This window comes from Aythya fuligula, chromosome 1 (assembly GCF_009819795.1).
Source record: "Aythya fuligula isolate bAytFul2 chromosome 1, bAytFul2.pri, whole genome shotgun sequence".
Taxonomy (NCBI): domain Eukaryota; kingdom Metazoa; phylum Chordata; class Aves; order Anseriformes; family Anatidae; genus Aythya; species Aythya fuligula.
Genome location: NC_045559.1, coordinates 163,564,610 through 163,590,770, shown reverse-complemented (window position 1 = coordinate 163,590,770; position 26,161 = coordinate 163,564,610). Strand labels below are relative to the sequence as shown.

Sequence of the window (26,161 nt, the reverse complement as noted above, 5' to 3'; positions counted from 1 at the left end):
ACAGACCATCTTCGTCTTTTGTTATCTCTATGTTTAATGACTGATTGTAAACTTACAAAAATATCATGTGATACAAATTTGTATCAATCAGCAAGTACAATTAAGAACACACAAGGAACTCCCAGTTCTCTTGGGAAAGATCTGGATCCTGCCCATATTGAACAGCTCAACAGCTTGTTTAAACATGTTATTAGTGCTATCCTGAAAACTTTTTTTTTTCCAGAAAGTATGTAGTTCCTCCATTATACAGTATATGGCTTCCTTGTGATAGTGATTAGACAAGCCTCACAGCTTGTGTACGCAGCCAACTTTTAATCACATCTCCTAGATGTCCATAAACACCTCTGAGAATTCTCAGAGGGTTGTGCTGCACACATACCTAGGGAACTTCCAGCCAGCATTATGATCTGCTGGAGTTCAGTGACACTTCAGAAAACATTCCTTAATATTTCTAGAACATTTAACTTGACAAAATGTAACAGTTACACTTCTGAAGCTGCTAACTTTTTCCTCATGGCAATGGACCAAAAAAATACAATAACAAAACATTTTCTCATTACCATCCAGGGTTTTCTGATTTTCTGTTTTTAGAACTTAAGACATGATTAACTGAATCTTTTTTCCATCCAGTTCCAACGAAGGCACAAGTATTTCCAGCTATATGAAGAATTTAAGTGCATCAAACAAACTGAAGCATTTGTAATGCTTTACAAAACAAGAAGTATTCTTTTTTTCTGGAATTCTTACAATGATCAAAAACAGTTCACTAGACCACAGCATGACAGTGTTTTCCAGTTGTGTTTTACACTCCAACTTCTGCACATCAAAAAAGTAGTAAAAACATCAGCTGCCCACTTTTCCACAGAGAGGGTTTTTTGTACCATGTTCAGCCCCAAGCCCCTGCAGACAGAGAAGGGAAAAGGCAAATGGGAAATGTTTTCTTGAGACCATTTTGGCACAATCCATTGAGAGGGGCCCAGGAAACAGCATTCTGCTCTCCCCAGCCTTGAAGGAAACACCTCTGACTACAGCAGCACAGAGGAAGTATTGTCCAGACCAATGGCCAAGACTTTTACTGTCTTAATATAAAGATGACAGTGTTTCACTTAATTGGGTCCTAAGAAACTCCAAGAACTGTTTTTATGTACTATGCATAATGCTATTAAAGAGATATCCCTTCTATATTTGAAGGAGTGCAGTATGCTTTGAGCACAATGCATTGCAGTCTATTTCTCAGGAGACAAAGGCAGACAAAACTTGCATCAATGACTTCCAGACAGCTTCTAAAAAAAAGTTAATACAAATTTTTATGTGGATCAGAAAGGTACGCATTTTCACTTCAGGTAGCATGAAATCACTTAAGGATCTGCCCCAACAGAACTGGTTCTTGGTCTCTACCATCCTGAAGTTAAAACAAATTTCGGCCTGCTTATTACTAGTTTTCTCTCTTCAGACTTTCTGCTCTACTACATCACCAGCACATCCTGAAATGCAACAGTAGTGTTCTTATTCCACCCCATTTGTACTTTTGGTTTTTAGTAAAACTCAAAAACTGAAATGGAAGAGTGAGCATGCTAGCACACTGGATTTGACCCCTTTGAAAATGTTCCCATTCTCCTTCAGAATCCAAGTCAAAATTTGACTGGTTAGGACGCTGTAAGAGCAAGAGAACAACACAGTCCAGAAGACTCCTGCTGCACAATACAGCAAGCACAGAAATCTTGCCGACTTTTAGTACACTAATTTTTCTGATCTTCTTGGCTAACACACCAGCCTGAGCTTTCAAGTTTCCTCTCGATCTTTTTTAGTTCAGAGCACAGAGTGAGACAAACACATCAATATTCCAATTTAATTAGAAGGCAAACTGCTAATCAAAACATCAGAGTGCCACAGATTAGAGTTGGATTAAATACAAAGGCAAAAATATATAAAAATGCTTTGAATTAAGTTAACTTTTCTTTTTATATTTAAACCTAGCCTCCAGACTTCATTTCAGATGAAAAAGTTGAGATCTCCAGAGAAGTTTTAATGCATTAACTCAGTTTTCAGAAGTCTAGGTGGTGAGAAGTATTTAAAAATAACCAAGCTGTTAAGACAAATACATGATCCCGTTAAAAGAAGACTGGAACCCTGGTCTGCAAATACCTGCAACTAACTACATGACATTGCTACTTTTAAGGAATATGTACACTTGTTATGTTGTAATTTTATATACTCTATAGGTTAATGATCTCATTGTTTCCAAGCACATCTTAACTTTACAGACAAAACTGTTATCATGGTATTCACACTCCTTTCAGTATCTCCTTAGTCAAATTAAGATTTTCATGTCTTTTTGCACTCCAGAGCTAAATGTCTTCTTTCTTAAATGTACTTTCTTATTCTTGGATAGTAGAAAGTCTATAGACACTTCTCTGTACACATCCTGATTTTTTTTTTTAGGATGATTAAGAAAGCTGACCAGTTTTACAAATCCTGTAGAGTTGACTTCAAGTATTCAAAAGTGAAGAAATCTTCAGAGCAATGCAAGGATGATGCTGACAAAAACATATGATGCTGCTGATACCTGCTGAAAGGACAAGAATGCATACCTTGCTGAACAATGGCACTTGTTCCTTTTGCAGAACAGAAAGCTTACTTGATACAAGTCTGTCAGAGACTTTAGTGCAAATAAAAGAGTTCTGTTCAAACTGTTTCAAGAACAGCTGCCATTTCCTTGAACTGTCTGAAGAAGTTCTGAAAAAGAAGAGTTAAGATAAATTTCAGTTGCACAAAGAAATGCTTGACCTGTTGTTCAAACTAGGACAATAGACAAAAATCACTTAATCCATTGTTTGCCTCTTTCATCCTGTTAGAATTTGCATGTTGAACTGGAAATTTCTGCATTTCTTTTTGGGGGTTGGTTGGAATTCAGGCACATTCACTATTAAATCTACACAGTTGGTGACTTATTTGCATGGCTTTGCTTATTAATAGGAAAGGATGCCATGGGGAAAGAAAACACACCAAGTAGCTGTCACACCACAAAAGAAAACAAGGTATCTCATGCAAACACTTGTAATCCCAACTGAAATAACCCATACTTCTCACATACAGCATCCCTTATGTTAGTTAAAAGCAAAATTATAAATAGGTTTCAACCAGATGGAATACAAGATTTCAGAACACTCTGAATGTGATTCAGCATATCCTCCTCTTATTACTTCCCACCCAACTCCCACAATTTTTTTCACCTGTAAGCCTGAAAAATATTCTGCATGATGCATTGGCTCTCTAAACAGGAAATGACAGCAGAAATGCCATATTTATTAAAATTAAACCAAGTTACTCAAGCTCATAAATGAAGGCACAACAATTAAGAGCCAACTGTGATGAGGGAGATTGACCTCCATCCTTTATCATTAGCAAAGGCAAGGCATCACTCAAGTTTTAGATTTTGAGGCTAGTGAGCTGTTTCATAGATATACAATATTCCCAGTTTATAATAAAGCAGAGGGATATAATTTTTTTTAAAAGTCTTTCAGAGTTGTCTTTTCAGCTATGAAAAGTTGTGACAGTAATTGCTGCTAAATTAACGTTTTATGGTAAGTGTTGTAGAACTAAATGTAAAACTAAGTATTATTTCCAGTCTTAATTAATGTTTCATTTTTCAATTATACTAGCGTGATGCTTATTTACATGTATACAAAGTACACATTTGCTTCTTCACAACAACGCCACTGTTGTTCTGTAAGAGACCCAATCAAACGACACAGGATTACAGACCTTGAACTGTGGGATTGTCATTTCAAAAGTTTTGTCCGTTATTTGTCCTGAAGGGTCTGCCACTTTTAGTGTCACTGTAACATAAGGATACTTCAGGGACCTGCAGGTGTCAGAGCTCATTGCAACTCCAAGCTTCCATTTCATATCTACAAACTGTGGAGAAAATTGTTGGAAACAGTATTAAAGGAAGAGATCTAGCCTACCATTGCTGTTCTGTGGGACAGATGTTTTTACAGATAATACAGGACATTTAGAGCCCATATCTTTGTGATAAACACACACGTCAAATATTCTGAAAACAGCCTTCTGCCATTTCTATTCATACCAGAAGGGGACTGAAAAGTACCCAGTAACTTACTTCACTTAATCTGTTTTGCTCATTCAAGTGTTGTTAATATTCAAGAAGTTCCAGTAATCACAGAATTTCTAGGTTGGAAGAGACCTCAAGATCATCAAGTCCAACCTCTGACCTAACACTAACAGTCCCCACTAAACCATTTCCCTAAGCTCTAATAGGAGCTTAAATCACGGAGTTCAACTGGCTTGTTTATCATCCATGGTTTTATGTTCTTTTTAACAACTTCTAGATCGAATGAATATGAAAAACAGACAGTACACAAAAAAGTAGCAATAATAGGCTTTAGATGACCTTTGTTGTACATATTCTGACTAGACTTTCAGCAACACATACCCAGGAAACCTTTGGGCAGCCAAGATACCATCATGTCCTTTACACTACAATGCACACAACGAAGCGCTGACATTTCTGAAAATTGTTAGTTCAATTGTGTTTTGTTAGTTAGTTACCTGCCCCACTGTGGCCATGTTTCCTACGTCTTCTGACACGCTGACAGATTTGCTCTGCTCATTCCATACATGACGAATAACTTGCACTGCATGTTTAGGCAGTGTGCTGCCTGCACTGCCCAAGGTAGTGACGAGGTCCTCTGTAGAGAGGTTGTTTCTGGCTGCTGTGCTGTAGGGGTATCCAGAGAACACCACATCAGTTTCCTCCTCCAAGATTTTAATAAAGTTTCTCACTTCACCCCAAATAGGCAATTTTTTTCAGCATTATGTTTATACGCACTTTAAAATAAATTGAGATACTGTGTTTTTTTTTTTTTTATTTTAAATGCAAAATGTTTTACTTCTCTGGTAAGATGACTTCTGTATCCACTTTTAATGTGTCTTAATATGCAGACACTAAGCTTTGCTGGAATTACACAACATGCAAGATAAACACAAAAATAACCACAGCCTCGGAGTGCTGTTGAAAGTGAAGAAAAGAGCACAATTGAGTCACAGATGTGTGCATAGTGCAGTTAAGACTATTAAACAGTATTATTATTTTAGAAATGAGGCAGATTAATTACATTTAGGAGAGGGAATTTAAGTACCACCAAGGGGCATGTAAGGACCTCTAAGCAGTGTTGTAATTCGCAATTACAGGAGTCAAACAATGCATAAAGCCGCAACTGAAAAGGCAGCAAATCCAGAGGAAGACCAAGTGCCACTCAATTCTCCCCATGGAAATAGGTCAAAAAAGCAAGTGGAAAACCACCCCAGGTTTGTTCATGCAGAACCCCTCCGTCTAATCCCAGGGGCATCAATAAAACAGAAAGAGGGATAGCTGACAGCTTTCAAACTGTGATTAACTTTCTCTTTTATTTTGCCAGTAATTCTAAAGCTTGCAGACAGCTTCTAAGACGAACAATTTCACCTCTATTTTTTCACTACTAAAACTGAGTCCATGTATGTAGTTACTGCACCCTTTTTTAATCTTAAGAACACAAACTAAACCCTTTTCCCAGATCAGTTCATATCATACCCATATTTGTGTTATTTCGTGCTTACCTAAACAGAAAGGAAACAGCATTAGTTATTTTTGCCAGCTCACCCACACTGATCTCAATCCCAGATGTCTGCAGCCTCTAAAACAAGATGATCAAATTGTTACATGTAATAACAACTTATATGTGAACAAAAGACTCTACACAAACACATACATAAATAAATTGATTTGTGGAATGTATCCTTGTACAACATACACAGCAATTATATTGGCTTTTAAGTGTTAATATCCAAACTTACCCGACACAGTTCAACCGTATTTACACCTGGGATCTTATGGTTGAGATGTTGAATTATTTGCTCACACTGAGAAGAAAATAAATTTGAAAACATTTCAAATATGCATTTTAATATACAAGACACAGCAAGTTTCAATACTTGAAGATTACAACAACAGTGAAAGCTGGTTAATGCAAAAATGGACAAGAGGATGAGGCTTTAAATGGAAAGGAAAGAACAGTCATACAAGTGACTGATACTGAAATTATATCAAACCAAGAAGAGCAAATAAGCTCAAACAAAGGTTTTAGGTACTACCGCATTTGCTGTTCTTTAATACACCATTTAGTTCAACAGCCATCCTGCTCAAGTACAGAGCTTTTGATAAGCAGAAGCTGAATGTCTCCTAGACTAGTTAGATTTACATCTGATTAAGATGAGAGAGAAAAACATATCCTTAAAAGTCTTCTGTGATAAAAGCAAATTTTAAGCAATCTCAACCTCTCTTAGCAGGACAGGTTTACTTCATGAATTGTGCAAATCTATGCTACATATACATAACCTTTGCTCTGCAACACACACAAAAAGAAGAGCTTAAACTAAGATGCTTCCAAGAATCTAGGCATGCCAGAAGCCCTCTGTATCCCCCTCATTGCTCTACTTACCAGTTCTGCAAAGAAGTCCTGAGGTATTAAGCTAATCTTATCTGCCGCACCGCCAACATCTGCAAGACACAAGCAGCTGGGATCAGAAGCAAACCCTTCAGACATTGTTATAACAAATCTTCCCTCTCCCTACAGATGTCACGGGTCATCACGGGTTTATTTACCCGGCAGGGATGCTGGGCTCCCAGCATTGGGCTCCCACTGCCGGCGGCGGTCTCGGCCGCCCCGGGCAGGCTCCGCCTGGCCCCGAGGAGCCGGGAAGGCGCCCCCCATCCCCCGTCCCACCCCCGTCCCGCCCCCCAAGCCCCCCTCAGCCCCGCGCCCCCTCACCGAGCGCCTCCACGGCCCGCGCCAGCAGCACGGCGGGGCCGGCGGCCATGGTGCCGCGCTGCCGACGAGGCCCCGCTTCCGCCACACGCCGCGCGCCCGCCTGACTGGCTGCAGGAGGGGAGGGGCGGGGCTACTCAGCGGCCCGGCTCTTATTGGCTGGCGGGCAGCGCGCATGCGCCGTACGAGGGGCTGAGGCGGGGCGGGGACTGGCCTTGAACACCTCCAGGGGTGGGGCATCCACAGCTCCTGTGGGCAGCCCGTGCCAGTGCCTCGCCACCCTCAAACTAAAGGATTTTTTCCTAATATCTAATCCAAACCTACCCTCTTTTAGTTCAAAGCCATTCCCCCTTGCCCTATCACTACACCCCCTGCCAGAGAGTCCCTCCCCAGCTTTCCTGTAGGCCCCCTTCAGGGACTGGGAAGTCACTCTGCAATAAAATTTCCATACTGAATGCAGTGAGTTTGAGGTGTAGCTTAAACACTGAAATGACACTGATCTTTTACCAGTCTCGTGTTTTTAAAACAACAACAGAAATCTTCTTAGACTGTTCTAGCAACCAGTTTTACTTCTGGCTTCCCTCTATGTTCTAATGCAACAGCTTTAGTACAACTATAGTAAGACTGTGACCAAGCAATGAAATGCAACCAGTCACATAGTAGTGCTGGCTAGTTTTAAATTATCTGTTGGATTTTTTTATTTTATTTTATTTTATTTTATTTTATTTTATTTTATTTTATTTTATTTTATTTTATTTTATTTTATTTTATTTTATTTTATTTTATTTTTTAGTAAAATGCAATTAAAGAATTTGGAATACGTTTCAGGCAAAGTGAAATTCTTGTGGAACGTGGTATGTGTGTTTATGAACTTTATACTACATTTATGGTACTTGGCCTCTCCCTTTTAAAGTATCTAATTAAACGTGCAAATGTTTTTGAGTAATATGTGTTTTTATGACCTCATGACTGTCAAAACACTCTCAATGTACATACAGGTAAGATCTGCCTGTGATAGGAGGGACATGATTCAACAATCTTTTTGTTCTTAACTTAGGTAACTACTGCATACTTTTGTATGTTATCTGCAGAACTTTGTATGCTATTTTATATTACAATTTCATCAAGTCTTTTACTAGTGCCTTTAGCAATATGACTAATATTTATTATGTTACGTTTCATTCATTTTCCAAGATGTGGAGATAGATGTGAATTTAAATGTTTTGGTGGTTTGGTAATTATAGAGTAATTCTGAACCATTTGCTGAAATTTTGAGCTGTTTTGGAGTTATTTTGATAGAACCATAGAATATACTGGATCAGAGGGAACCCACAAAGGCCATCAGCTGGGTCCTGGCTCCACACAGGACCACCAAAAATCAGACCCTATGTCTGAGAGCACTGTCCAAATGCTTTTTGAACTCCAGCAGGCTTGGTGCTGTGACCACTGCCCTGGGGAGCCTGTCCCAGTGCCCGACCACCCTCTGCATGAGGAACCTTTTCCTGATACCCAGCCTTACCCTCCCCTATTCCAGCTCCATGCCATTCCCTCGGGTCCTGTCGCTGTCCCCAGAGAGCAGAGCTCAGCGCCTGCCCCTCCACTCCCCTTGTGAGGGAGCTGCAGGCCGCCATGAGGCCTCCCCTCAGCCTGCTCTGCTCTGGGCTGAGCAAACCAAGGGACCTCAGCTGCTCCTCACACATCATGACCTCTAGGCACTTCACCAGCTTTGTAGCCCTCCTTTGGATGCTAACAGTTTTATGTTGTTCTTATATTGTGGTGCCCAAAACCACACACACGGCACTCAAGGTGAGGCTGCACCAGCACAGAGCAGATTGGGACCATCACTTTCCTTGACCAGCTAGCAATGCTGTGCTTGATGCAGCCCAGGGTGCAGTTGGTCCTTTTGGCTGCCAGGGCACACTGCTCTAGTTAAACTTCATAATATTGGGGATTGCCCAGCTGTCTAATTTGTCCAGATCTCTCCATAAGGCCTCTCCACCCTTGAAGGAGCCAACAGCTCGCCTAATTCAGTATTGTCCACAAACATATCTTAAAAAGTTCTTTGAATTTGGAACAGCAGGCTGGTGTAATGATTTCAGTATGTAGTGATTTCAGTTAGTCTGCCCATCCCTAGTATTCAGTTGTGTATCTCTAGAAACTGCTGCCTCCTATAAGTATGCTCTTTGAAGGTTTTTGTGGCAGAGGAAGTCAGATGCAGGCTGTGATTGTGATCTGGCAGTAGCGGCTCATCATTTAGCTAGCCAAGGACTGAAAACCTAACATGAGGAGACACCTTGTATGGAAACAAAGGCAAATCTCATTAGCTAGAAGAAGATTGGATTGTTAAAGAGAGATGCTGTGGTATTCTTTACAGGTCAATGCAGAATTTTCAAACACAGGCATGTAATAACAGTAATCCTGCTTAGTAGTAACAGGGGGTAAAGTAAAAACTACTTTAGGAAATTTAGTCCATTTCGCAAATGTAACATTTACAGAATGGGGTGTTGTTATTAACATCAACACTCACTAAAGAACTACACCAAGTTTTTCAAAGAGCTCTTCAGGCAGAGGGGAGAAAATCTTTTTGTTAACAGCTGGGTTTCTCCAGTGCTTGGGCCTCCAGTTCTGTGATGTCCCTACCATTCTTGGCCTCCTGTCAGCTTGGTACTCCTGTCTGTACAGCAGCTAAAAATGCCTTCTCTCACAGGACTTCTTAATTTGCCTGTAAACTGTCAGTTTCTTTCTTTCCTGCCCACTGCCTGCTCATGTGGCTCCAACACCAGCGTCCCACTGCTCCAAGTCCATCTGTCCCTTTGTGTGAAGGCTGGACAGGTATGTGGGACCAGCTCTCAGGCTTCACAAATATCTTCCCCAAATGTCCACTTCAGAAAATGAATGTACAGCTGCTCTCGCAAGCACTCAAATGCTGTGACTGAGAAACAGCTAGCACTTCCTATACGGTGTGGTGAAGGGACAACGTTCATGTGTTCGCTTCTGTTTCTTACAGCTTTCACATCATATACCTCTTGCCTTCCACAGGCTGCCCATGGATTCTCTTGGAGGGGTTCAGGAGGTGAGTACCTGGGCTAAGAGCAGAAATACATATGCAGTTGGGAGATGGCAACCAGTCTGAACAAAGCAAATTCATGCATGGAGAACAGTTCACCGCACGTTCATGAGGCAGGTACAAGCACCCTGTAACAAATGAGGTAATCTATTCTTTTAAGGAAGCAAAGAATTACCACAGTTTTCTTGTCAGCTTTCAGTACAAAGTTAGACATTTAGTGAATTGTAAGGCTGCCAGTGAAAAAAGGGGAAAAAAAAGGCCTTTTAAAATTTTTGGTTCCTTGTTTTTCACCTGTTTGTCAGATAAGCATGAGGCAAACAAATCTCTTGTCCCTTTAGTGACCCCACAGCTCTGAAGAAAACAACATTCCCACAATCTGGAAAAAAAAAAAAAAAAAAGAGAGAGAGAGAGAAATAAATAAATCTGTTTTGACTGTCCCTCTCAGAGTGCCTTTATGCTGCCTGAAGACCCCAGAAGTCATGGGGGCAGAGCTGCAAGGAGCCACAGCTAGACATCAGCTGAAGCCTGTATTGAGTACGGGTTGAAGTGTGGTGCGTTCAGAGCAAGGGGATGGGCAGCCCTAGCAGGACTGGGGAATCTGTTTATACACTTTCCTTCCTTTTTTGTTCTTTTTTGAGATAATTTGAAAGGAGGTATAACACTAAATTAGATATACATATTATATGCGTGTTATATATATATATTATGCTGTGTTTGATCTTAGGTGAAAGGTCAAGATAGGGTATGTATATGCTCCTGAGATCCAGAGATGGGAAGGTATGAGGGGATTCACAGCTTTAGAAGAGAAAATGCAAAACATTTGTTTTATTACTTCTTAGTGGATCCCTTGAGGACTTCACTAACCAAGTCCTTGCTGAGTCTGAAGGCTGAGGAGGACTGAAGTCTTTTGGGGAAACTTGCTGCTATAATAAGCGCATCATAGAACCAATTCCCTTTGAACCTTTTCATTAATCGTTATTACTCTTTATTAAGAGCTAATCATTGTTTCATTAATTTTTATTGTTCTGTGATTAGCGTGCTTCTGCGAACGTTTAAACACTACACCTTAATCATTAAAGAAACGACACCTCCACACCCCTTTTCTCCAATAAAACAACTTTTATTCAGTGCCATGACGGGTTTTGATTTTGGGCCGTTGAAGAAGGAAGGGGCCGTTGGAGCAGGGGCCGTTGCAGCGCGGCGGCCCCGCGGCGCCCCCCGGCGGCTGCCGCTCGCCATGCCGGCCCCGACGGGCGGGCGGGGCGGCCGAGGCACCGGCCGTCGCCTCGCCGGGAGAGCCCACTGCCGGGGGGGAGCCGAGCAAGGACCGAGGGGACAATCCTCCGGTCATCCCCAGCCGGGAGCAGCCGGGAATAACTAGGCGATCGTGATGGCGCTCACTGCCTTGTTTCGCTGCCGCTGAGGGCGGGAGGGGCGTGTGTGAGGACAAGCAAAGGGCGGGTTCCCCCTGCGGGTCCCCCCCGGAGCCGCCCGTCGCGGTGGCGCGGTCCCGGGTGCGGGCTGAGCGCGGCGGCGTGAGGCGCTGTCAGCTGCCGGGGCCGTGCCCGCCGCCATGGAGCCGCACCGCTGGCTGCCCCTGGAGGCCAACCCCGACGTGAGTGGCCCGGGGACGGGCACGGGGGCTGCCCGCGGGCCGGGGGGGCGGCGAGGGGAAGGGGAGGGCGGTCAGCAGGGCCTGGCGGTGCTGCGGTGCGTGGGGGGCGCGTGTGTGTGCACGGGGGGGCTGCCCCTCAGGCCTGGCCGCGCTCGTAACCTCCCCCCCCCCTCCGTTTTCTGCTCTCTTTCCAGGTCACGAATCAGGTAAGCAGCGTTGGTGTGAGGTAACCTTTAGGCCCTCTGCAGCTCCAGGCCTTTCGTTTCCTGCAGTAGAGGCTCCCGCTGCCCCCACGAGAGTAAGTCCCACGGGTTCTCGTGCGCTGCCTTCTGCTCTTGGACCTTGCTGGGACCTCCTGTGCAGCCTCTGAGTACGCGGTGTAACGTAAAAAGCCTGTATAAAACGCAAGTGGTAAAGGAAAAGAGAATAAACGTGCTCTACAGATGTGAGACAATCAGCCTGTTAACGTAACATAATCCCTGATATGTTTCAGGGAGGGCTTTATCTTATTAATTATTGATTAAAACATTGTTATATTTATATATATTATGGATCTGTACATGATGGGTTTGTACGGTCATGTGGATCTGCTTACCTCACCATGTCTCAGTCCTTTTCTCCTTTGGCTGATGAGAAGAAATAACGTATTTTTACCATATTTGTACCTTGCTGATTATTTGTGACTATGTTAGCATCATTTTATTTTTTTTTTTGCTGTTGTTCTTGTCAGTATAGTAGAATCCACACTAGAGAAAGGTATGTTGATTTTGCTACAGATGATGCTTGAGCCAAAAGCTTCCAGCAGTAAGATTACATTCTTGAAACTATTACCTTGTTGAAATATTTTGAAGATTGGGAATTTCTGTTTGTGGAGAATTATTATTATTATTTAATTATTTTTTTTTGTTGTAATTCATTAATCAAGTATGCAGGTGGGTGAAGAGTTATTCATTGCTGGGTCATTTTGTACTTGGCTTTCTCATTTCCTGACACAAGTAATTTTACCATTTGTGTATTATTACTGCTGTGGTGCAATCAGGTGTTAGGGTGAGTTCATTGTGCTCACATGAAATGAAGTGTTATCAGCTGTAAAGTAGAAACCAAGGAGGAAAAACCAGTGACTTTTTCCAAGTACGGTATTGTTAAGTTTATGCAATATGGAGAATATCCTGGAATAGTGTTAAATGAACTGTTTTAAGTGTATTCAAAACCTCCTTTGCCCATCAGCTTTGCATTTGTGATGTATATTATGTCTTCGTTATGGATGATTGTGGTTTATGTGAACTTTCACTTCACAGGGATTTTCTTGTTAATCTTTATGGAAAGGGCCACTTTAGACAAGGTCAGCTTTTGCTTTCACTGTATTTTGCCAGACTTAACTGAGCAGTAGTTTTAGTTATTATTTAGACTAAGATGGATCTTTTTTTTCCAAAATAGAGGAAAAAAAAAAAAACAAAACAAAACATAAACACAACAAAGGTCTGTGTTGAATAAAAGTACACCTTGCATTATTAGTCATTGTTCTGTATAACAACAGGAGTGTTAGTCACCAGTTATTCGTGACCTACCTCTGTTTAACACAATAGTAATAATAATTTGACATCCAAATGAAGTTGCAAGCACATTTTCTAAAAATCCTGTGGAGTTAATTGCAAGGACAGTTGTTACAGTCCTTTTTTTTTTTTTTTTTTCTTTTTTTTTCTGGTGCTGTATGTCACTGTACTCTATAAAATAGAGGATTCTTCAGGACAAAAAAGGTATGCCTCTTATAGCTGCAGCATGTAGGTCTAGAAGTAAATTAATACATGCATCTTCTTACACAGACCTTTAGCTATATGCTTCTTGGTTTTATTTTTGTTTTTGATTTTTTTCTTTTATTTATTTTACTTGAATGTTAGACTGTCCTTGAAACATAGTACTTATCCTACTATTAATGCTGTTGTTAGGTGTGGTAATGAACCCATTGTTGAGATGTGCGTTGTAATATATGTTGACTGTTTCAAACTTTGGCAGAAATTTGGGAGATAATGGAAAAGAGCTGGTATTTCGCAGTTGCAGCGTGTGTAAAATCTTTCCAAAATATCTTGATTTATTTTCCGTTAGTGAAAGCATTTGTATTAATGCAAGTCTTGGAATTTTAATTTCTTAGTATAGAGGACCTTTATTTGTGCATATGGATTGGAATTACGTAAAAGGTTTGGAAGTTGGCTGGAGAGGATAAATGTGAATAATCTTTCTCAGCTTTAAAGATTTCCAATGGCAGTGACTCACTCAGGATACTGCTGCGATGTATCTGTAGTGATCTTAAGAGAGAAGTCAGCATAGCTAAATGTACCATACAGCACTAATTTAACCGTCACGATATGCTCTTTTCTCTCCACTTCTGCAGTCTGATGGAACGGATTATAAAGTATTGTCAGTCCACCTCCAATATAGAAAGAGTTGATGATTCAGCATTTACAAAGCTCCAGTCAGTGTAGTGATGACAGATAATTTTCTTCTCTTTGACCTTCAGCTGTGGGACCTCAGGTGCTACCCCTCTTCTTGAAGCTTCTGAAGCCCCTCTACTAATGGGAGAAAAAATGTGAGAAAGTTTTATCTGCCCACTGTTCACCAGATGATGTCTGGCTGCGTATCTTGTTTTTTTTTTCTCAGTTTCTTATATCACCAAAAATAGTCAGACTGCTTATGAATGTTGGGAGTGAAAAGATCAGATGCAAGCTAATTGTTCCTCATCATGACATCACTTCAGTGTGGCTTGCAATCTGTGATTAGTTCCCTAGGAAGTGTAGGTAAAAAAAGTAGTATTGGTAGATGAATTAGTCTTTTTTTTTTTTTTTCTTTTTGATCTTTCCTGTTCTAAGAAATATCTTTACTTGCTATATAAGGTACCATGTCAACTCATGCCGTTGCTCTGTCGAGGTAAGGCTCCGGTAATTGACAGCATCTGGTTTTGAAGCTCAAGCGCTGGCTTCAGGTAGCCCAGAGTTATGCCATGCAAAGTTGTCTGTGATTTGGGTTTGTCTTATGATATAGGGCTTTTTTGCAGCTACCTTCCAGCATTATTTTCAGGTCTTTGATCCTACTCTTTTTTTTTTTTTTGTTTTTTTAAAGCCATTAATGCAATGTCAGCTATGTAAAGGAATTTCAGTCTATGGACCCTCTTGGCAGCTGTGACTTCCTGGGGGTAATAAAGATCCCAGAACAGATGGCAGAAACTGGATACACCCAGTCTTCATCCAGTTAGGTATCAGGCAAATATAGAGATTAGTTAATTACCTTGAGGAAATGAACTCTTCCTAGAAGGTCTTTCCATTTTATGAACTGTTTGCAGCACTGTCACACAAGCTTCCCCAAAAGAAAACCCAACTGACCAGAGTCACTGGAAGGGCAGTGCCTGCAGTTCCTGACGTGCATTGGTGGTGGTGGTCCTCATAGATGAGCTGCTGCATGGAGTGAAGGTGCATGTGATGTGAAATAACATAACTACACATTTTCAAAAGGGCATTTAAGCTTAACAGCAACTCTTCTGTTGTAAGCAAAGTGGCAATAGTGGAGATAGGCTTCTTTCCAAGAATTCATGCTGTGAGCATAGCCTCAGAAAGGGGAAGACCAGAATTGGGTCTCTGGATCTTTCTGTGAAGAGAGAGCCCCAGAATCTCTTCCACAGAGCCAACAAAGGGGAAGTGGCAAGGCCGTGCCACAGCAAAGAGTAAGGAGGAGGCAGATGCGAAGGAGGATTGTCGTGAGACCAGTTGCTCCCTTCTGGTTTAAAATACCTCAAGCTGTAGAGCCCTGTTATTAAGTTTAAACAGGTTGTTCTTATGTTGCAATAGATATGTTGCAAGGGGGAAAATTATGAGGTGTTGTGGAGTTTAGAGCATTACTCATATGAATAGTTGAAAAAGAACTTGGATCTGTCTTTGTAGGTCATTCAGTAATCAAAAGCTGAGAAAACTGTGCATTTCATTCTTCTATTTGTATTTGTAGCTTTTAGCATTTTCTGCTCTTTTTTTTTTTTTTTTTTTTTTCTTAGTTGCTTATTTATTTTCCAGTGAAATAAGCTGAACATTGTAACAACTGTAATCCTTACCAGTACTGGTAAGGATGTTTGTTTAGTGAACAGCATGCTACAGAGTAGAAAACAAGACCTATTGGTTCACCACATAGGTTAGCTGGTGGTTCCCTACTTCTCTATTTTCCTTAGCTTAAAGGACCAGCAGAATCAGTGTAATTCGCTTGTTATTTCATTACACTGTAAAAAGAACACATGCAACAGCTTATTTGTAAGTGTGGATTGTTCAGGCTCATGCTGATTACGAACAATTATTTAGATCAGAGGAACAAGTTTGTCATGAATCACTGGCTTGATAGTTCCACCTCAGGACTTGTCCTCAGAGCACTCCAAAGCTTTTGCTTGCTAAGAGAGGTTTCTGAGCGAATCTGAGTTAACTGTGTAGTCCAGGTTTCTGTGTGGTATGTTGCATTGCTGTTTGGATGATGATCAGATCCCAGTTCAATACGTATGGTAGTACCTGTGAATAACAAATATGAAGTTTCAGAGCTGCTTGATGGGTTATATTTAAAACATTTAACTATCAGCACGAAGACCAGGAGCTCTAGCTGTGAGTCAGAACTGCTCTTCTAGACACCCTGAAGAAACCAACACATTTGGAAGGATAAAAATTCTGTGGGTGTAAGATCTATCACATTTTTGGTGAAGTTGTGTTCTTTTCTCTCCTTCACTGCATATTAAAATAAACTTGAAAAAATGTAATGATAAATGAATGGGCTGTATTCCATGAACTTTATTGTGAGGTCCTGAAATATGGTGCTTGAGGATACTTAAGAATTTGTAATAAATCTTGAACTTTATGGATAAATTTATTGTAACGGAGCATCTATTGTTCCTGTAAGACCATACTGTGGCCACTCTAAGTGGGGACTGGTTGGTAAAGAAGAATAAAATGCTTTGTGCAAGTTACGCCTGTGCATTTGCTCCCGAGCAATACACCTTTTGACCTGCAGTATAGAACTGAAGTTTCTGACAGGCATTTCTATATTTTCATGTCAAGTCACTTGGATTAATGGACTGGAAGACACTTTGTCTAAACCTTATTGAAGAAGGATCCCTTCCTTTAAATTCCCTAAATGTCATAGTGAAAGAACTAAGAAGTACATTCTTATAATGCCCAAACAAAATACTAATTTCTGAAGCAGTTTTTTGTAATATGCCTCCAGAAATAATATATATGAAGAATTGAAAGCAAACTATTACATGCTTGTATTTGTAACGTGGATCATTACAGTTTAGTAAGGATTAGTTCAGTAAGAGCAGGTTACTTAGAGGGCTTAAATACAACCTTCTATTTGTAGGCTCATATAAATCGTCATTTAAGGGTGTTTTGTTGGTTTTATTTATTTTTCTTGGTGATAGCTCCATCAGACATTATGTGCAGTGTCTTACTACTGTTTAGGGGAAAAGATCAGCTTCAATTCAACAGGGTGCCAAAAGTTCTTATGCCTTAATGATACAATTACAAAATATTGATCACTGATGATAAAGTTATGAAATACTGATTACATCTAAATAGAGACTTAGTCCTTCCAGTTTGCTAAAACCATACACATTTTCATTTTTGTGGAAGAAATTCTTAACTGTGGTTTTGCTGCGATACAGTGATTCTGTAGTCCATTGAGCAGAAGTACAATATAATGTAGACTCTGTCGGTGTCTTGGTTTGCCTTTGGAAGAGGATTGCAATCGTTGGTTCTTCCCACAAAAGTTCTTTGACTTTTGTCTGAGTGTCTGGAAATGTCTTTGTTTTTTTTTCTCATTTTTGTTCTTGTGGTTCCAACTTTTATACAAACACCCCAGAAAAATGGAAGAGTCTTGGTTTTGAGTATAATGCCTTAGTATTTAGAATGTGGCATTCCTGAAATACTTACAAGTGCTGTCCAACTTCGCTGGCACCTAGATTTCAAAGTCCATTTTATTTCAATGTTAGTCTTCATGTTGTTTTTAGTTGCAACTGACAAAGTAGAAAAGAACATAGCTACTTCAGACAGCATTTAAAATGTTCATTGACTACTTCAGTAGTCTGCTGTTCAAAGTAAATTGAACTCTTTAAGTTTTCTTATCCCAGTTTCCCTTCCCACATCTCTGTCAGCCCCATAAATCGTATCCTCCTACTGGTTCTGTGACTGTGTTGGCAGAGGCATTGCTTTAATCTGCTGAAGTCAAGTCACCTGGGTCAAGAGTTCGCTTGGATGCCTTTGTTCAGCTGACTTTTGAGCCTCTTTAAATTAGCCCAAACTATATTTTTAAGTTTCATGAAATTTAATTCATTTTAAAGGTAGCCAGCACGTGTTGGAACAAAATCATGCATTAAAGATCACTGTTCTGTGCTGCTTTTGATGCTTAACAGTTAAGGTAGATTAAGGTAGTGGTACCAACAGTGAAAACAACATAGGTTATACCACAGAAATGTCTAAATTAACTTACAATAAATGAATTTAGGCTTGTTACAGTGGTGGTGTTTTTTCTGTTAACTAACCTTTAGACATAGAGATTGACAGTTTGTGGTGACTTGGAATAGAATCAGGTAGGTTGGAAAAGACTTTGTACAGTTCTGTGGTCCAAGCAGGTTGCTCAGGGGCTTGCCAAGTTCTGAATTCCTCTAAGGGTGGAGACTCCACAGGCTCCTGGACAGCCTGTGCTAGAGTTTGACCATGCTTATTATTTTTTCTTTTGTATTATCTTAAAATGCTTTCCCTACCAATTTCATATTTTCTACATTCCAGCCTGTGTCCATTGTTTCTCACTGTTCTACCGTGTACTTCTGAGATGAGTCAGTCATCATCTTCTCTGCAGCCTCCCTCAGCTAGTAGAAAACACCAATATCAAGTGTCCTGTCCCCCATCTCCCCTGCCTTTTCTGAAGATGGTTTTAACCCATCTTTCAACCTTTCTTCATACAACAAGGCTTCAGGCTCCTGTCCCTGTTGGTGGCTCTCAACTGGATTTGCTTCAGCGTGTTGATGCTTCAGTCATAACAGGGAGCTCAAGGCATTGGCACAGCTCTCTGGAGAGTTTCACAATCCTCCAGCAGAGGGGAGGTCTTACTTCTGCCTACTTTCCCTTGCTAGTATGGCAACCAGTGATAGGGGTTGGCTTTTATGGCAAGGGCACATTGACTCATGTTCAGTTTATTATTGATCAGGATGGCCTGATCCTTCTCAGCAGAGTTATTTTCTAGCCAATTAGCCCTGAGCATGTGTGACTGCATGAGGTTATGCCATTCCAGATGGGGGATTTTGCATTTGTCTTTGAACTTTATGAAGTTCCTGTCAGCTCATTTTTCTAGCCTGCTGAAATTGCCTCGGAATTGCAGCCCTGCCCTCCAGTGCTCTTTCCAATTTGGTGTAATATCCAAATTTGTTGAGTGTGCAGTATGCAACCGTCCTGGTCATTAAGGAAGATGTTAAACAGCATTTGCAGTGACACCCAAGAGAGGTCAGTGCCGGTTGCACTTTGTGTTGCTGTTGGCCACCCTTTGAACCTGGCGGTCTGGCCAGTTTTCCACCAGCTTCCCCATTATCCAGCTCATGTATCTCACTGGTTTGGCTCTAGGGATGGTGTGGGTGACTCTGCACTGCTTTCCCTCCCCTGCACCTTACCCACGCAGGCAGTGCTCTCTCTATTGAAAGCTTCCAGGTTAATTGGGCATCGTTTGCCCGTGTTAAGTTGGTGCTGTCTGTTCTCCATCACTTACTTGTTCTTGTGCTTGGGAGCAGCTTCCAGGAAGGTTTGCTCCATAACCTTCCCAGAGACTGAACTGAAGATGAGTGGCCTGTAAATTCAGCACTAGGTGGACTTCAGCTTTTAGAACTGTGTGCCTCTGTGTTTAAGCAATGCACCTCTATCCCTTTTGGATAGCCTGTCCCTCTGGTTTCTTTCCATGTGCTTCCTTTCAGTTTGACCTCAGGAGTTACATATTCATCCGTGGTGGCTTTTGGTCATACTTTTTTTGTGTTTCTGCAGTCTGTATTGTCTTGTAATCACAGTAGTCATGGCCCTCCACATTCACAGCTTGGACGAGTTCTTGTTTGTGAGTAGTTTAATGCTGTTACCTGCCAATTTTGAGGAAACTCTTGCTCTCAGCAGACAATTTTAAAGAACTGAAAATTGGGGTCCCACATTTGCACCCTTGAAAATAGGGCCTATGTGAATTTCCTGAACTCTACAATACAATTCCTGAGTTCTACAATGCAGCAAAAGGTTGAGTATTTTTTTTTTAAGCAAATTTGATGTGTTAATATTCTCAGTTCGACTGTTGCAGATATTGAAATGAGTCTGAACAATTGCACTTGAAGGCAAATTGTTTGGAATTTTCCAGTGAAGTCTAGATGTCAGGTAAGAAGGAAGGGCATTCTGGAATACTTGAGCAAAAAGGAGAAAATTATGCAAAGTGCAGCTAATGTGTATGGAAAAGACAACTAATTTCAGAAGTGACTTTTTTTTCTCATAGTTAGCTGAACAATGAAAAAACAAGGAGGAATCTTTCATTCAGGATGACACTTTAATACGACAGAGACGATTTCAAATACAACAAAAAAATTAAACAAAAATACTTTGTATTATTATTATTAAAAGTAAAGCTCTGAAAAAGTTGGTCAACTAGACATGGACAAGTGTGTTGTCTGTATTTCGTTCTGAGCTGGTGTGAGACTTCTGTAATATAAGCGAGTATGTTTTATTTTTTTCTTTTCTAAGTGCTCAAAGATAAACAAAGAATAGTCAGCAACACGATAAGTGACAGAAAAATACCTAATACTCTCTTTTGCAGATCTAGAGTAATGTAAAGCTGCTAGCATACTATATGCTCAGTTTAACATGAAAAATAAGAGGAAAATAAAAAATGGAGAGTGGATGAGCCCTCAAATACAGTGCAAAGAACCTTATCTGTTCTGTCCAGTAAGTATCTTTAGATAGAGTTGCTTGGGTAATTGCTGTAAAGCAGCAGAAGTCCTCACCTCTGAACAAGACTGTCTCAAAAGCATACAGAACTGCCTGCTGTTCTAAAACAGGAGTGTTTTGGCAAGTGTGGAAGTTACCTACCTGCTGGTAGGTAACTCGGTGATCTTTGTGCCAGCATGACTGGTGTAAGAGCTAGGAAAAGACAAAGGAAGAGAAAGGAGGGTTCATTTAGTTATTTCTATGGTGTTCAGGTAATCTGCCAAAATTGAAGCTACTGCTTGCAAATGGACTCCTCTGAGCTTCCTGTGTCACATCTAACATGGATTTTTGTCTCTCTAAATAACTTTCTCTGGTTCCTAAGAACTTGTTTTTACTCCTTTAAAATTTCTCTTGCCAGACCTTGCTAAATAGCGTTCCATTGCTTTTATCCCTTCAGAACACAGTTGCAAAAGATTGCTTGTCTGGCTGTGTCATTGTTTGAACCTTTTTTTTTTAATTTTTTTTTCCCTTTGCGTTTCTTCATGCTAAGAATAAGCTATATCTATTTGTTTCAAGGGCTCTTTGCACCCTGCCATCTATTGTTCATCTGTAAACTCATCTGGCAGTCTTTCTTGCACATGGGCACTTGCTGCTATTTTTTACCTTTTACTCATGCAATTTTCAGAAAGGCATCTCTATCATTTTTTTTCCAGACTTGAATGAAGCCTTCTGGAAGCAGAGGGGCCTTATTAGCCTATTTTTGATCTCAGTCTTTCCTTGATGATTCTAAAATAAGTTGTTAAGCTGTTTGTGTGTAAAATTTGCTGCCTGCCATACTAAGGCTATGTTCTTGGTGTTCCTCTGTAGTGTTGACCATCCCTTCTAGCCATGGCTGTCATTGAATACTGAAACTTAACTTTTTAAAGTTCCTGGGTGCTACAGTAACGTGAATACTGAAAAGCATTCTTTCTGTGAAGTGTTTGCTATGATGATATCGTTCAGAAGTTTGAGTAGCTGTTCTTGCATCTAGGGGATGTGTTTTTCCCCAGCCTGTGAAAGGCAACAAGACAAGAGAATATGCATCATTTATTTATTCAGTAGCTTAATGTGATTCTTTTAGTGTTGCCTCATCTGGTTGTGGGGTCACTTTCTCCATAGGTGTCTTTTTATTTTGTTGAGTTTTTGTACCCTTCTTTCATGTAATCTTGCAAAATAATAACCAGTGTTTTCTCAGTTGTGTTACATTTACCACAGTTCTGAGTAACAACAGGGAAAATGATGGAAAGCTTAGAATCATAGAAGCACTTGAAGTACAAATAATATTTTAACGCAGCTACATGTACTCCCCTCTCCTTCTGAACTTTTCTTCTGTCATTCACAAAGTGGTAATTATCCTCATAACTTGGCAGGTTAAAATAGACACTAAAAATAAAATTCTTACTGTTCTATCAGCTAGTAAAAACTCACATGTTCCCTCCGTATAATTTTCATTAAAAGATAGTGATTTGGCTTTATTCCTAATTTTGGCAAGACTTAAAGGTGATATAGAACCAAAAGATCTTGGTGTATTACATAAGCGATCTCCTGAGTTAATTTTCTTGTTGTACATAAGAGCTACCTTGTGTTAACATCAGTTAGAAAGCTGTTCAAAGCCTCAATCGTGGACTTGTGCCCAGTCCCACAAACCCATACATAAGAGACCAAATCTTCCTTACATCTTGGTAAGAGACACTTTTCCTTTCACCTCCCGTTTTGCTCTTTGAGTTTATGGTCAATTTGTGTTGTTAATTTTTAGTGGAAACACGGGAAAAAATTAAAATGGAAAAATGATCTTTATATGGCATTATGAACAGAAAGTCTCCATGTTTTGCAGTGCAGACAATCAAATAGTGAACTGGCTCTGTGGATGGTTTAGGTTGGTTCTGTAGATACAGAGAAATCCCATAAGTTTTTTTTTTCCAAGATTCTCTTTTTAATTTTTTGTTTTCGAACTTAAATTGCCTTTACTTGCTCTTGGTTTAGATTTCTTGCCTTAGAGTATAAAGTGGAGAGAGAGGAATACATTTAAAATGTTTAAGTGTAAGGTTTTTATACCTTCAAAATACTGGCTGCAAACTGCACCTTAGTTTTCTTAATAAACTTAATTGTATGCATATTTTCTATTCTTGCCACCTTTTCAGAAGATATTCCTAATCATTGCTGATTAAAACAAAAGTAATAATAATCTTCTGTACTCATTATAAATGCATATAGTCTATGTGCCCTTTGTATCTCTAAATATTGGGGGTTAACCAACTGGCTGTGTCTCCTGAAAGACGGTAACCTTGTTTCTGCCTAGTATGAATTGAAATTGGTATTTGAAGGGATCTTGTGTCAGAAGTAGGCGTTTTTTCTTTTTTATAAAATCCTTATTTTTGTAATAAGATTAGTTTTTGTGTTTCTTACAGGCATATCTATATAGGCGTGAATCTATTCAAACATGATGTGACTATTACTTGAACTCTTTTTTGTGTGTATGTGTGAATCTGCCCACTGGGTGAATTTTGGAAGGAAGAGAAAGGCATAGATGATTCATTTTACCATCTTATTTTTCTTAAACATCTTGACTGCAAATGTATCAATAAAGAGGTTTCCTCAAATAGCATCGTACAGGAAGTACAATGAAGCTTTGAATGAAGCTTTTCCTTCTAAGAAAGAATAGGCAAAATACTCTGGTCTTCTACTGTATTGCTTTTGGGAACATTATTGGAAACCGCAGAGTTGCGATTTGTTGAGAGCTGGCTAAAGAAATGCTGTAGAAGTTAACAGTTCTTTTTTTCATTAGGGAGAGCAGAGAAATATTACTTGCTGCAAGTTTGTTTTCAGGCATTTTAAACTTCTAGCTGTTTATCAGGACACTTTCCATATTTTAGATTTGATAACCCCGGGTGACTGGAGATCTTCCTACAGAATGTGATTTTTTCTAGTAGAAATATGGGAGTTGTGAAATGTTTACTTTTTCAAAAATACATGGAGTTCTCCCACGTCTGTATTTTTTGTCTAAAATGTAGTATTTCAAAATAGGATTTGAGTGTGCCGTAACATACAATTAACTCTTTCTTACAAAGTATACCAGCACACTCATTTAATATTATTCTGTATTTTCTTTTCCAGTTTCTCAAACAGTTAGGTATACATCCTGACTGGCAATTTGTAGATGTCTATGGTATGGAGCCGGAACTGCTTAGCATGGTGCCAAGACCTGTATGTGCAGTGCTTCTTCTCTTTCCAATAACAGAAAAGGTAAAAGTTTTTTAGTAACCATTATATCATTTTTGTTGTAAATTAATGCTTGGATGGGGCTTGGAGCAACCTGATTTCCTGGAAAAAATCCCTGCTCATAGCAGGGGGATTGGAACTAGGCGATCTTCAAAGGTTTCTTCCAACCCAAACCATTGTGTGAATCTGTAAATCTTGTGTCTTGGTGTCAGAATCAAAATGAGGCTTAAACGTTATTCAGAGACTTCTTAATTATAAAAAAATAAAATAAAATCAAGAAAATACTTCCTTCAGAACTTTCTTTTGATAACGTTATGTGTTTATTTGCAATTTATTGTTAAGTGTTTTAATTAGAGTGGGAAAAACTAACGTAGAAGTAAAGAGAAATGTACTTCACGTAGTTTTAGCAGAAAGCCACAATAGCACGAGCAAAGTAAGGTTGTGTGTGAGACTCTATCAAATGCAACTACTTCCTGAGTACTGCTGTACTGACTAAACATCAATCCATTTTCAATTCAGTCATCAGTACCAGTATGGCTTTCATTTCTGGGACAGATGGAGAATATTCCTAAGATGGAAGAGTATATATTTCTTTTTGCCGCTTCCTTCCATTCTCCCTCACCCCTGTTCCCCCCAGTGTGCATCAATTTGCTTGAACTTAGTTGTAGAGCTGAATACCCTTGTTAGCATACAGATAATCTTAGGGTTATTGTCCAGTTTAAAGATTGATGACTTACTTAATCGGCATCATAGGCTGTAGACAGAATAGCTTGATCCAGTGAATGCTTATTAAGGGATAAGTCAGGTTAGAAAGGACACTTTGAAGTGATCTGGTCCAACCTTTGCTCAAAATGGTATTTTCAGCATTCGCAACGTTTTTGAGGGGACAGGGAATGAATGGCAGCTATATTGTTTACCTTCTTTAATCTGATTTTGTTTCTAATACATTTAAGGCCTTTTTTTCTCAGTTAAGACTATTTATGTTATCTTGTACAAGTGCTGTCGCTTTAAAATTCTTTGTAAAGGCACCTGCTATTTACTTAGAACGTTTGGACCATTGAGACAAGCTGCAGGTGTGGAATCATCATGATGCCGGAGAAGTTTCTTAGTTCTGCTTGTCACTGACAGCGCATAGAATCTGAGAGAAATTTCTCAGGAAGAGTTCCTCATTCTGTTTTACATTCAAACTTTACATTTGTCACACCTAAGTAAAAAGTCCATATACTTCAGTATTTTGTGAGTTATTACTAAAGGAAATAAACCTTTCCCTTATGATTATGGCTTTTAAAGGACCTATTTTGAACATTATATGAACTTTACATTTTTTTCCAGGAATATAAAGTAATGTAAAATGGTGGAACTTACAAGAATGGTTCGTGCTGATTAAACACCTGAAGTATAGTGGTTGCTTGATAAACCTTTTGAGACATCTGTCCTTAAACATTTTTTGTTGAATTAAAGAGAGATGGTGCTAATATTGAACATTCTTGAAATGCTGTTAGGTAACACATTTCAAAATGATGAATTAAACATGACTGGATTTGGCTAGTTATAAGACCTGATAACAGAGCCCTTCAGTTAGGCACGTCTGCATATGCTGCTGGACCACTTGTGTTAAGTGGGTTTTGGTTTCATTAGGTAGTTGTTACTTATGTAAATTGTTTTTGCTTGGATAACATAACAAGTATCTATTTGTACTACTGGTGAAACTTCCATAACTTTCTTTCTAGTATGAAACCTTCAGAACAGAAGAAGAAGAGAGAATAAAAGCTAAGGGGCAAGATGTCAAATCATCGGTGTATTTCATGAAGCAGACCATCAACAATGCTTGTGGAACAATTGGGTTAATTCATGCTATTGCAAACAACAGAGATAAAATGAACTTTGGTAAGTGTTTTATGTTTGCTTGCTTGTTTTTGTTGTACTTTCCCCCTCTTTTTTTTTGCCCTTACCACTGTGGAAAGGACTGAGGGAAGGTTGGGATATGTACTATTTTCTCTGAATATAACTGTTCATCTCTACTGAAAGAGCATTTCTGCTTACAATTGTATAAAAAAAACGATACTTCACACTAATCCTAAAACACTGAAAACACTTCAAACTGCAGCAGGTGGCAATTCCTTGTGCAGTCAGTCTTCATTGTCTTATAGATATGATGTAGTTATTATCTTTAAATCTTTTATTGGTTTTAAGCATTCTGCTAGCTTTGAATAATGTAGAATTTAAAGCATGGTTCCAAATATGTTAATGTTATGTCTTCTTTTTATTTTTAAGAAACTAATTCATCACTGAAAAAGTTCCTAGAAGATTCATTATCTATGACTCCTGAAGAAAGGGCCAAATATCTAGAAACTTATGAAGTTAGTATTGTACTTTTTACTCTCTTTGAAAATGGTATAAGAATTATTTGCATGAGCAAGTCCTTTGGACTTGGTCC

The 26,161-nt window shown here is 39.6% G+C and overlaps 2 protein-coding genes across 4 annotated transcripts in view; one reads left to right on the top strand and one right to left on the bottom strand.

Annotated features, from left to right (window-relative positions):
* Positions 1-2,387: 2,387 nt before the first annotated feature.
* COMMD6 (COMM domain containing 6) lies at positions 2,388-6,929 on the bottom strand. The gene is made up of 7 exons (XM_032203062.1): positions 6,831-6,929; positions 6,501-6,559; positions 5,857-5,922; positions 5,620-5,696; positions 4,573-4,741; positions 3,766-3,918; positions 2,388-2,736 (listed from the first exon to the last, which is right to left on the bottom strand). The coding sequence occupies exons 1-7, from the start codon at positions 6,877-6,879 to the stop codon at positions 2,686-2,688; spliced, it is 624 nt and encodes a 207-aa protein (XP_032058953.1). The 5' UTR covers positions 6,880-6,929; the 3' UTR covers positions 2,388-2,685.
* A 4,476-nt stretch (positions 6,930-11,405) lies between these two features.
* The window catches only part of UCHL3 (ubiquitin C-terminal hydrolase L3), a 41,820-nt gene continuing 27,064 nt past the window's right edge, over positions 11,406-26,161 (top strand). The window contains exons 1-5 of one of the 3 annotated variants that reach the window (XM_032183320.1): positions 11,406-11,509; positions 11,704-11,715; positions 23,620-23,748; positions 25,455-25,611; positions 25,999-26,084. In XM_032183320.1, the coding sequence (XP_032039211.1) occupies positions 11,468-11,509; positions 11,704-11,715; positions 23,620-23,748; positions 25,455-25,611; positions 25,999-26,084 (426 nt within the window). In that variant the 5' untranslated portion in view covers positions 11,406-11,467. Of the gene's footprint in view, positions 11,510-11,703; positions 11,716-12,223; positions 12,266-23,619; positions 23,749-25,454; positions 25,612-25,998; positions 26,085-26,161 lie in introns of those variants that run through there. The other 2 variants (XM_032183335.1, XM_032183327.1) reach the window with 2 other exon arrangements.

Bases quoted from the DNA above. Each gene is read 5' to 3' on its own strand.
- COMMD6 (XM_032203062.1), bottom strand. From the start codon at position 6,879: ATGGCCGCCGGCCCCGCCGTGCTGCTGGCGCGGGCCGTGGAGGCGCTC. The intron at 6,560-6,830 runs GTGAGGGGGCGC...TGTGTCTTGCAG, and splicing joins GCGGGCCGTGGAGGCGCTCG to ATGTTGGCGGTGCGGCAGAT. The intron at 5,923-6,500 runs GTAAGTAGAGCA...TTTTCTTCTCAG, and splicing joins AGGACTTCTTTGCAGAACTG to TGTGAGCAAATAATTCAACA.